Source organism: Mauremys mutica, chromosome 3, assembly GCF_020497125.1.
Source record: "Mauremys mutica isolate MM-2020 ecotype Southern chromosome 3, ASM2049712v1, whole genome shotgun sequence".
In the NCBI taxonomy this organism is placed as follows: Eukaryota; Metazoa; Chordata; order Testudines; family Geoemydidae; genus Mauremys; species Mauremys mutica.
The window spans coordinates 184,612,669-184,624,836 of NC_059074.1; the positions used below are offsets into that span (position 1 = coordinate 184,612,669).

The window sequence follows — 12,168 nt, forward strand, 5'->3', positions numbered from 1 at the left end:
CCTTAGCCTAATACAATTACAATAACATAGCACAATATACAATCTTCAACTAATACAACAAGTTATTTATGACCAAACAATTGCAAACTAATTTCTTTGCCTAAACTTATTTACAAACATTTCAAAACACCAAAAACTTTTCTCTAAGCATTTTTACAAAATTCAACCTTTATTCCCTCTGGCAACCATAAAGTTAAACTTTTAGTCTCGCTACGCCCTCAAGAGTTTTTCAGCCAGCTTTCCAAGCCTTATCTGTTGCCTGTCCGCTTGGGCCCGATCCTGTTTTCCCTTCCAAATACGCTATCTATTATAATATAAACCACATCTAATATCAAGCAGTCTACAACGGCCAATAATCAGTACATAATACAAAATTTACAAAAATCTAAAAAGGCTAACAAAAGCACTTTACATAAAGGTATTTTGGGTCACATAAATTCAAAGCCATCCTCCCAAATTACCTAGATTTATGCCTACAACTCACAACTCCCCCCTTGAGAATACTCAACAAACCTTTTGGCTGAGTTTTCTCAAACTTGAAAAACAACAAACAATTAAACTCTAAAAAGCTGGGGTAAATAATTTCACATTCATCCTCCCCATGAACCCGGCAGGGTTCGATATGTAAAAGCCCTCACCCCCCAACTCAACCGGTTTACATGCTGGGGAGGGGCACTGCAAATATTTACACTTTTACTTAAACAGTGTCTAAATATATTTTTACAATTCCAGATCAAATGGCACTCCTAATATATTTGTAAGGGCAGTGGGCTATCCTGGTGCTCAAAATCACTCCGAATGGCCATCAGCTGGCCATTCAAAACTTCAAACATACTAGCTCCCACGGCAATGCTTTCTCAGCCTCAATAAAAAAGGACATATCATTTACAACCCAATTAGGAAGGGCTACCATAATGGGGGGGGGCAGTACATGCTAAAAAAAATATATCCAAAACACAGGGCGCAGCCTGTAAAATAAATCCCAAAATCCAATTAATACCACAATTCCAAACATAAGTCCCACAAATTTCGTCCTGCCAGTGTGTAATTCTTTGTTTCCTCACCAGGGTCAGTTCTCAATGTCCTTTTAGTCAGGAATTTCTGGACTTTGGCAATATCAACAACATAAATGTTTTTTCTTCTTTTCCACCACCGTCGTGGTTCAGCTTCAATGGGGGAAATTTACCAGGGCATCATCCCGTAGTAATTTTGCTCCTTTCAAAAAGCAACAACAAAAAAATTCCAATAACACAGTGGGGGCTGCCAAGGGACACCTTGTCCCTTTTTCATGCTGTCCAAAAACACAATAGAACTAAAAAATTACATAGGCCAATCATCAGTAGAAAAATTCTTCTGATGTGGAGGGGTCTTTCTGCAGTAAAAATCATGGGTCCAAGCAGTCAGTCTTTTTTGTAGCGTTTCTTTACCCATAAGAAAAGAAATCTGACACATTCCGGTAATGCCAGGCCGAGTTTTGCAGCTCTCATTAACTTTTTTGGGCCCAGTCACGCTCTCTTTAGTCTGGGCTGTTCGCCAAGTCTTATCTTTAGCTTGCTTAGTTAACTCATGCTGTTCCTTTTCCTTCCCTGCTTGGCTTCTTTTAATCTGTGAATCCTGTGTCAGCTATTGCTGCTCATACCGGAGAAGCACAACGGTTTTCCCGGCACTGTCCCAGGCTCAAACCAGCCAGTGTAGGACGCCTTCTCCAGGCTCCTGCCAGAACAACTTGCTTGCTTGTAGGTCCAAACGACCTCCGGGGCCACGGCACAAGCCTCTACCTGCGCCGTGCACTCCAACGTCTTCCCGTCCAGGGCTCGCTTCCAGCGGAGCACCTCCTCGTCCTGTGCCCGAAGGCCGGTCAGGAGGAGCCTCCACAACTCCCCCTCTCTTCTTAATAAGTAAGATAGTGCAGCAGGGGAGATTCTTTTCCCCTGTCGGTTCATAATGTACAACAAAGGCTTCTGTGTTATCTTTTCTTCAGCTGATACAGCGGTACTCACGTTAGCTGCTCTGCCCTTATCCACCGCGGCTTATAACCGCCCTTCTCCTCCGCGGCTTGTAGCCGCCGCTTATCTCCGCGACTTATAGCCGCCCCTCTCCTCCGCGGCTTATAGCCGCTCTCCTCAGGGCTCAGGTGCGTCTCTCTTTTCGGACGCTCGCGGGCTTCTCCGGCACTCCCCGCCGCAGCTCCTCCCCGCCTCTGGGCTCAGGCTCCCAGCCACTCGCCTCTGGGCTCAGGCTCCCAACACTATCATCACTCGATACGAGTCACGTCGGATAAGCACTCCCCGCCTCTGGGCTCAGGCTCCTGGCCGTTCGCCTCTGGGCTCAAGCTCCCGACACTATCATCACTCGATACGAGTCACGTCGGATAAGCACTCCCCGCCTCTGGGCTCAGGCTCCTGGCCGTTCGCCTCTGGGCTTCTCCGCCTGGGTCAGGCCACCGACACTTTCATTCGATACGAATCACGTCGGGGTCACCATTTGTTGCAGCGCAGGCGTGCGTGGACAGAGCTCGACCATCAATATGATTGAAAGCAAAGTCATTTTATTTCTCTCCAGCATACATCTTTATACACTTAAAGCAAGCAATCAAGCAATTGCTAATTGGTTAATAAAATACACACAGGCAGCAGCTATAACTTCATTGGGTAACATCATCCTAGACAGCTTTTTAATTTATTATCCTATTACTGCCTACCAGCAGATAAGAACTAGCCTCATCCTAGAAACTTGCATATCAGTTTCCCACACTCTCATGCACAACAATCCCACAGAACCCCTCATCCTTTTACACTGAATGCATTTTAAAATTGGAAAACCAATAAATATCTTTGGCTGAAAATGGAGAATAAGGTTGTCTATGTGTTCATAGAATCATAGAATATTAGGGTTGGAAGAGACCTCAGGAGGTCATCTAGTCCAATCCTCTGCTCAAAGCAGGACCAACACCAACTAAATCATCCCAGCCAAGGCTTTGTCAAGCCAGGCCTTAAAAACCTCTAAGGATGGAGATTCCACCACCTCCCTAGGTAACCCATTACAATACTTCAGCCCCCGCCCCCCAGTGAAATAGTGTTTCCGAATATCCAACCTAGACCTCCCCCGCTGCAATTTGAGACCATTGCTTCTTATTCTGTCTTCTGCCACCACTGAGAACAGCCTAGCTCCATCCTCTTTGGAATCCCCCTTCAGGTAGTTGAAGGCTGTTATCAAATCCCCCCCTCTCTCTTCTACAGACTAAATAAGCCCAGTTCCCTCAGCCTCTCCTTGTAAATCATGTGTCCCACCCCCCTAATAATTTTCGTTGCCCTCTCTCCAATTTGTTCACAGTAATTTTGTATTACTATACTTTGTCATCAGTAAAACATACAAAAGATCAATCTGCAGTTTAAATCAGGAAATATTTTATGTACACATTTTTATTTAATAAGATGCCGAGTTTCAGAGACAAATATATTTAGTTAGGCTTGGGAGAATTTGGGTTTTTTATAATTTTGATGGATAATATGTTTGTTTTAAGTATTTTTATACTTTTATTTATTTTCACAGTTGCACAAAATTATGGGGTTTAAGCAATTTATTTTTATTTTTATGGATATATATTTTCACAGTTGTGAGAAATAATGGGGAAAGACAGATAATTATTTAATTACAATAATTATTGAGATTCAAACAGTTAAAATGTTATAACCATTAAAATACAACTTGTCATCATCATGTCAAAATGTACAAAGAAAGTATCTTTGGATCACACTCTAATAGGTTCTCAAGTACTGTTTTTCTTATTTTTCCTATCTGAAAATTCCAATTATTATTGGGGAATATATTTTTCATCAGTTTTTGGGGAGTGAACAGTGAAATCAACGTTTATAGACATTTACAAATAAAAATCTAATCCTTCCCAGCCTGTATTTAGTATAAACTTGTTATTCGAATTTTTTATAATTAAATACTAAAGTGAAATACAGCCTGAATATGCAGCACACCAGTCTGAGCTGCTGCCACTTAAGAATTTTTTCCTGTTTGATTGAGAAAATGTTACTTTCTTTATCAGATTTTATGGCCTAGGTAGTTTACAAATTTTTAAAGAAAAGACCTATAATTTGCATATAGCTGAAGATATATTTTGTTGATAGCTACATTTTTTATATTTTGCATCTTCCGAATTTTTTCATAGCTACCATAAAATTAATGAGGATTCAATTTACTTGAATCAGGAACTAACTATGACCCATATTGCAAGCTGTTCTGCACTGAAGACAGTAGGCTTCTCAAAAGTGCTGGGTTCTACTCCTTATGGAACAGCCTGCAGGTTCAGAGCTGATATTTTTACATATTAAACATAGTTCAAACATGCATAGGGTTGCCACCTGTCTGGGTTTTACCCGGACAGACCAGTTTTTGGCTTCTGTGTCTGGATGCCATTTAGGGTTGCCAGGTGCCTGGTTTGCAATTGGAAAGTCTGGTAGAAAAGGGGACTTGACAGTGTCCGATCAGATGTAGTGACCAGACACCAGCCCTTGCTTATCCAATGTTGCCTCCTACCTGCAGGTAGGCTTCTTGTCAGGCTGCAGCAGCTCCCATCTCAGCCCTGGAGCAGAGGAGCCCAGTGGGGGGAAGCGGGAAAGGAGGTGGAGACAATCCAGCAAGTGATGGGGTGGGGAAAAGGAGAAAGTGACTGGGGCGGGGCTTTTGAGCAGGGGCAGGGCCTGGGGGAAAGGGGTGGGGACGGAGCTGTGAGGGAAAGGGTGGGGGCAGAGCCAGGAAGAAGGGGCAGGATGGGGGCGTGGCTGTGGGGAAGGGCCAGAGGGGAGGCCTCAGGGGTTCAATTCCCAGTAATTAGAAAGTTGGCAACCCTATATGTGCACTACAATTGACCATTTTTGTGTTTCAAGTAATAGGGCTGCCTAAATGTTATTTTAGACACTTTTTTCTTTCTTTACACTTAATTCCAAAATAAATTAGTTTTATTTTTGATACTAAGAGTATAAAGATGTTAAAACAGAGTTCAGCCTTTGTGCCACAATTTTATATAAGCAGCTGGAGTTCTGACTCTGTTGCTAATAAAACATATAGTGTATGCATAATCCAAATTTATCCCCTTTCTGGTAATTCAGATAACGCTAACATAAATCTCAAACTATTATTTATCCCCAAATTGCATGTTCCTAGGCTTTTCCTGAAGAACTGCCTTATCCCAGAGTTTCATACCCTCTTCATTGAAGAGAAGCTTCAATTCCTTTTATTTTGGTTGGGATTTAATTCTTCTTAGCGTATGTGCAATGTGCCTCAGGTTGCACGTGACTAGGATTCATCAGTGAATTTGACCACTGGTTGGATCATTAGTATCCCTAGCTTGGACTAGGTACTGACTGGAATGGGCCCCTGGGATATAATTGAATCCACCTGTTGCTATAATTGAGTAGTGATTCAGCATCATCACACATTGTTACTCTCTCAACACACACACACACACACACACACACGCACACACGCACACACACACACACAAGAAATTACAGTAAAGTCAGATTTACTTATTTGCAAGTTCATTATTCTGCACAAACCAGGAAAAATATAGATGCATTTGGCAGCCAGCAGAGGAAAATAATTTTAGTTGTTCACCAGAACTATTCCCTATTGCTTTGGGCATGCACTATTCCCTAGATAGAGTTCAGCTAGGGCCAGTGATACTAAGAGATGACACGTGGTGTGTGACATCCCAAAAAGCCAAAGGTAGAGATGCATTTCAGTGTTGTTAAATAAAGGAATGGTGACTATAAAGCACTTAGGTGCATTTTTGTTTACTTTTCTGAATCCAGGAATTTCTTTCATTTTCTGGGATCTATAGTTGGGGAGAAAACAGGACAGGGAGGGTTTGAGGGGGATGCACATGGTCACCTCCCACAAGGCCTGTGAGAAATCTAGCATTAAGTTATAGCAATATGAGGCTATATTAACTTTGCCTCATTGCCCTCCATGCCATGAAATGCCCTCTGATGGAGGCATAGAGGACAATTCCTGGCTCAGTGTTCCCTGATTGTCTAGGTGTGGAGAGGATAGCCAAGCATGGAGGCACATGTCCTTGTATTCCTGCAAATCCCCATGAGTTGGTGCCTTTTTTTGCTCTTTTGCCTGGTATAGCAGTACCGGTGATATCAACAGTGGCAAATGTGAAGAAAATAATCTTTTGCAGACAAGGTACTTGCCACTAATAGAGACAGGATACTGAACCAGATGAACCACTGGTGTTATACAACAGGACAATTTCTATGTTCCTGCATTCTCATAAGGACCTGTGAAATTAGGCAAAATTTGGAGAGACTTGGATGCTAATTTATATCTTAAACATTTCTTCATCCTGTTTGTTTATAGCCATAGCCTGGACAAAAAGGGATTCTTGTTTCTTAGGAGAGGGCAGTTCATTTATTTGTATTAAGCTTTTAAAATAATTAGTCATGCATTCTTTCAAAAACAAAATTGAAAATTTAAGGGTAAATTACAGTTATAAAATGCTACTAGAAAAGTCCACAAAAATGAGCACCATAAACGTAATGAAATGTGGTGGTGTGGGTGGTGGGAGAGGAGTGTTTTAATCCCCCATTTACTTTTAATAACAGTTCAGTAAGATGTGAATGGCAGATTGTTGTGTTACTGAAGCAAGTTCTTCAGCTCTTTTGATGAATTTAACCTATGTTTGGTACACTTAAAAGTCAAGTAATTAATATCAAGCTTCTAGCAAAGACTAGAATTTTTGACATGTCCTAATATTAAACAAATATTTAACATGGATATCTTGATGATATCTTTAGCAATTTAGTTTTAATTTGAGTAATATTTGTAGAAATCCTTCTGTACACATACTATGCTTAATTGAAAGACTTATTTTGGGCTGATCTTTAATTAACTAGATTATTTTTTTTCCTTAGTGTTTAGCCTCAGTGGGACTGGATGCCAAAAATACAGTATGTATTTGGGACTGGAAGAAAGGAAAACTACTAGCAACAGCTACTGGCCATTCAGACAGGGTAATCATATAGAAGGAATTATCTGAATTTTGTCTGGAGCATTTCCCGATAACATGTAACATTTTTGTTTCTATATTGTATTATTTTTCATTAGGTTAGTGCACAGAAAGGTCCATCAAGTGGATCTGAGTGGAGAATATTGCCCAAAGTTAGGAAATGTCAAAGCAATTTCACCACCAGTCAAAAAAGCACACACATAAACATACACATATATGAAGATAAATTAATCATTTCATTGTGCATATATATTTTACTACACATGGTATATCTGTGAATATTTCACATGATAGAATATACATAGTGGCAGCAGAACAAAACAATACTGTGTTTGTGAGTTGGGTGAATTCAGTGCTTCACTGTTGTGTACTATATTTCTAACACATCAAGATTAATATTTTTATTTGCTTTTCAAAATTACTCCTTTAGGGTCTGATGCAACTCTCATTGATGTCCGTGGAAGTTTTGCTACTGACTTCAATGGAAGCTGTTTCAGGCTCTGTTAGGGTGACCAGATGTGCCGATTTTATAGGGACAGTCCTGATTTTTGGGTCTTTTTCTTATATAGGCTCCTATTACCCCCCACGCCCTGTCCTGATTTTTCACACTAGCTGTCTGGTCACCCTAGGCTCTGTTTCTCTAAGCCAGGGGCAGGCAAACTTTTTGGCCTGAGGGCTGCATCAGGTTTTGTAAATTGTATGGAGGGCTGGTTAGGGGAGGGGATTGTGGCCCAGCCCCCACCTCCTATCTGCCCCCCCGGGGCTCCTGTCCCATCCAACCCCCCCCCCCCCCGTTCCCTGACGGCCCCTCTGGGACCCCTGCTCCATCCACACATATCCGCTCCCTGTCCCCTGACTGCCCCTGGGCCCCATCCAACCCAAGTCCAATCCAACCCCTCTTCTCATTCCTGATGCCTTCCTCCGGGACCCCTGCCCCATCCAACCCCTCCTCTCATTCCTGAAGGCCCCCCCGGGACCCTTGCCCCATCCAACCACCCCTTCTCCCTGTCCTCTGACTGCCCCCGGAACCCCTGTCCCTGACTGTCCCCTGCTGCCCCATCCAACACCCCCCCTTCTTCCTGACTGCACCCTGCCCCCATTCAACCCCCTGTTTCCCCGCCCGACCACCATCCACACCCCTTCCCCCTGACCACCACCCCAAACTCCCCTGCCCTCTATCCAACCCCCCCGCTCCCTGCCCCCTTATCACGCTGCCTGGAGCACCAGTGGCTGGCAGTGCTACAGCCGCGCCACCTGGCTGGAGCCAGGCCATACTGCCGCCACCACCACACAGCACAGAGCACCAGATCAGGCCGGGCTCTGCAGCTGCACTGCCCCAGGAGTTCACAGCCCCGCCACCCAGAGCATTGTGCCGGTGGTGGAGTGAGTTGAGGCTGCAGGTGAGGGGAAACAGTGGGCGAGGGGCCAGGGCTGAGCCTCCTGGGCCAGGAGCTCAGGGGCCAGGCAGGACAGTCCCATGGGCTGGATGTGGCCCGCGGGGTGTAGTTTGCCCACCCCTACTCTAAGCCATGACTGAAGTGTTTCAAGGCTTAGCCCTTCAAGCCCTCCCCACAGCGAAAGTAAAAGGGTGTTCAGCAGGGGATTGTCTAATCTGATCCTAAATTTTAGTGGTTGAATGTTTTTGTTCTTCTTCGAGTTGTGTTGCTCATGTTCATTCAACTTAGGTGTGTGTGCTTGTCACATGCACCGATGCCAGAAGCTTTTCCCTCAGCAGTATCTGTAGGGGACCTGCTCTGACGCCCCCTTGAGTGTTGCGTGCATGCCGTGGTATATAGGGTGCCACCAGTTCCTTGCACCCTCAGTTCCTTCTTGCCGCTAGTGACAGTGCTGGAACTGTTGCTGCTTCAGCTAATGCTGTTGCTGCTCATTCATACAAAGTAGTTATCTCTTGTATTATAGTGTATAATAGTTTTCTGTTAGTGTTTGTAAATCCCTTAGCTATAGTTAGAGACTTCGTAGGTCCTGGGAGCATGCCCCGGTCCCCAGGCTTTAAGCCCTTTGATCGCTGCAAGAGGCCTATGCCCGCTAGTGAACCACACAGCAGTTGTCTGAGTTGCTTGGGCGAAGGACACGTTAGTGAGAAGTGCAAAATTTGCAAGTCATTCAAGCCAAGGACTAAGAAGGAGCACAATATTTGTTTAAGAGCGTGCCTTATTGAGTCGGCCTTATTGAGTCAACCCAGCACCAGAGCAACGCTCCAACTCAGCGCTGAGTACCATGACCTCGGTCCACTGGCCAGCACTGGTCCCCATCCATGGCTCCAACCAAGAAGCCTAAGAAGGTGGGTCGAGGCCGGTCTCCAACCTCCCGCAAGGGAAAGGATAAGACTGGGTGTGAGCAAGGTCCCAGGCTGGGCAACTCTTCACCTATTTTGGGATCTCAGGCCCAAGCTCTGGTGGAGAGATGTAGCCCAACTGGCTCCTGGTCAGCTACCCCGGATAGTGGCAGAGGCCTCCGTGAGCTCCGGGTGCTGTTCACGCCAGAGGCCCTGTGGGTAGCGCAGGAGATCATGTCCCTCCCGGTGCTGCCCACGTTGGCTCCTGTGGTTCCCCATTCATGGAGTAAACCCATGTTCGGACTGCTATGGTCCCTACCTCAGCAGCACCGTTCCCCATCATAGGGAATGTCCTGCCAGTGCTCACCCTCTCGCATCTGGCTGCGAAAGGCAGATACAGCACAGCCCCATTCGGTCCCTGAACCTTGGCCACAGGCAGAGAGGCTCAAGGCACAGCTCTCTGGCCACTGGGTGCAGACCCTTGGAGGCATGTGCCCCCCTGGCAGGAGTACCGGTCTCGGCACCCGGTATCTCTGAGACTGTGGTACTGCTCCAGAGACCCATCGAGGGATCAGTGTTACCATTCCTCAGACCGTCGCCGATCCTCTAGGAGGGCATCACCATGTGTGGGTGCTTCCCGGCACCGGGCCTGTTCCGACTCCCGGTCCTGCTTCTCATACCGGTACCGCTCATCAAGTGCAAGATGTAGATCTCTGACTCCAAGCCGTTGCGGATCCGTCGAGCGCCATCGATCCCTAAGATTCCACTCCACATCAGACTCCAGGCGGAGTGACCGGCACTGGTTGCGACAGAGCCACCATTCCACTCCATACTGGTCACCTGGGTGCAACCACTCAGGATCTAGCCCTGATTCAGAGCGAGGTTCCCTGACAGTGGAACAAGCTCCGGTACCAGCATTACCGGCTACATTGTTGGCACTGAAACCAGCCCTGGGGCCTCAGGCACAGTGGCCGGCATCGTGGTACCCATGGAACCTGTGGGGGGTTCACCCAGCCCTCCCAGGCTGCCTGCTCAGTGTCCAGAGCCTTGAAGAGACCAGCTGCCTCGCTCTACCACCCTCCTCTGGTGCATGAAACCTCAGGTGTAAGGACCCCGCAGGTCCAAGAGGGAGCAGGGGAAGAAGCCACTGGGCCACCAATGGTTGTGGAGGACCCTACAGCACTGGCATCTTCCTTGTCGCTGCCAGACAAGGCTGTAATTGGGCCCCCTCCCCTGGTTCCTCTGGATGATGCTAAAACGCACCAGGAACTACTTAAGAGGGTCGCTGCCAACCTGGGTCTTCAGGCAGAGGAGCCTTCAGAATCTCTCTTCGATGTCCTCTGCTCCACAGCACCAGCCAGGGTGGCTCTGCCCATTCATGATGGGGTCTCTAGGATCACTAATGCCCTGTGGTAAACTCCCTCCTCCCTGCCAAGTGGGCTGAGCACAAGTACTTTGTGACATCCAAAGGCCACAAGTACCTGTACACCCACCCTGCTCCCAACTTCCTAGTGATAGAAGCTGTTAACCACAGGGAGCAACAAGGTCAACCCAGGGCTACTCCTAAGAACAAAGACTCCAAGAAACTAGACTTGTCTGGGCATAAAGTTTATTCATCCTCTAGTCTCCAGTTGAGGGTGGCCAACCATCAAGCCCTCCTGGGACACTGTGATTTTAACATGTGGCAAGCCATGGCCAAGTTCAAGGGCTCTCTTCCTGAGGCTTCTAGGAAGGAGTTCCAGGCTATTATGGAGGAGGGCATGACGGCAGCCATGACAATGCTCCAAGAGGCATCAGATGCAGCGGACACTGCCACCCGAACCATGACCTTGGAAAGTGTGGGCCCCTTGCTGAATGAGGGAGGGAACCTAGTGACGGAGGATGTGGAGAAAGCTAGTGTACTCAATGCTTTTTTTGCCTCTGTCTTCACAGACAAGGTCAGCTCCCAGACAGCTGCACTCTGCAGCATGGTATGGGGAGGAGGTGACCAGCTCTCTGTGGAGAAAGAAGTAGTTCGGGACTATTTATGAAAGCTGGACGAGCACAAGTCCATGGGGCCGGATGCGCTGCATCCGAGGGTGCTAAAGGAGTTGGCCGATGAGATTGCAGAGCCATTGGCCATTATCTTTGAAAAATCATGGCGATCGGGGGAGGTCCCGGACGACTGGAAAAAAGCTAATGTAGTGCCCATCTTTAAAAAAGGGAAGAAGGAAGATCCAGGGAACTACAGGCCAGTCAGTCTCACCTCAGTCCCTGGAAAAATCATGGAACAGGTCCTCAAGGTATCAATCCTGAACCACTTAAAGGAGGGGAAAGTGATCAGGAACAGTCAGCATGGGTTCACCAATGGCAAGTTATGCCTGACTAACCTAATTGCCTTCTATGATGAGATAACCGGCTCTGTGGATGAGGGGAAAGCAGTGGATGTGCTATTTCTGGACTTTAGCAAAGCTTTTGATACAGTCTCCCACAGTATTCTTGCCAGCAAGTTAAAGAAGTATGGGCTGGATGAATGGACGGTAAGGTGGATAGAAAACTGGCTAGATGGTCGGGCTCAACGGGTAGTGATCAATGGTTCCATGTCTAGTTGGCAGCCGGTATCAAGTGGAGTGCCCCAAGGGTCGGTGCTGGGGCCAGTTTTATTCAATATCTTCATTAACGATCTGGAGGATGGTGTGGACTGCACCCTTAGCAAGTTTGCAGATGACACTAAACTGGGAGGAGTGGTTGATACGCTGGAGGGTAGGGATAGGATACAGAGGGACCTAGACAAATTAGAGGATTGGGCCAAAAGAAATATAATGAGGTTCAACAAGGACAAGTGCAGAGTCCTGCACTTAGGACG

General features: G+C 46.4%; 1 protein-coding gene across 1 annotated transcript in view; it reads left to right on the forward strand.

Annotated features, from left to right (window-relative positions):
* Nucleotides 1–12,168, forward strand: part of EML6 (EMAP like 6) — a 403,172-nt gene that overhangs the window by 124,206 nt on the left and 266,798 nt on the right. Inside the window, exon 3 of the mRNA XM_045011334.1 lies at nucleotides 6,933–7,031. Within this exon, the coding sequence (XP_044867269.1) occupies nucleotides 6,933–7,031 (99 nt within the window). The remainder of the gene's footprint in view (nucleotides 1–6,932; nucleotides 7,032–12,168) is intronic.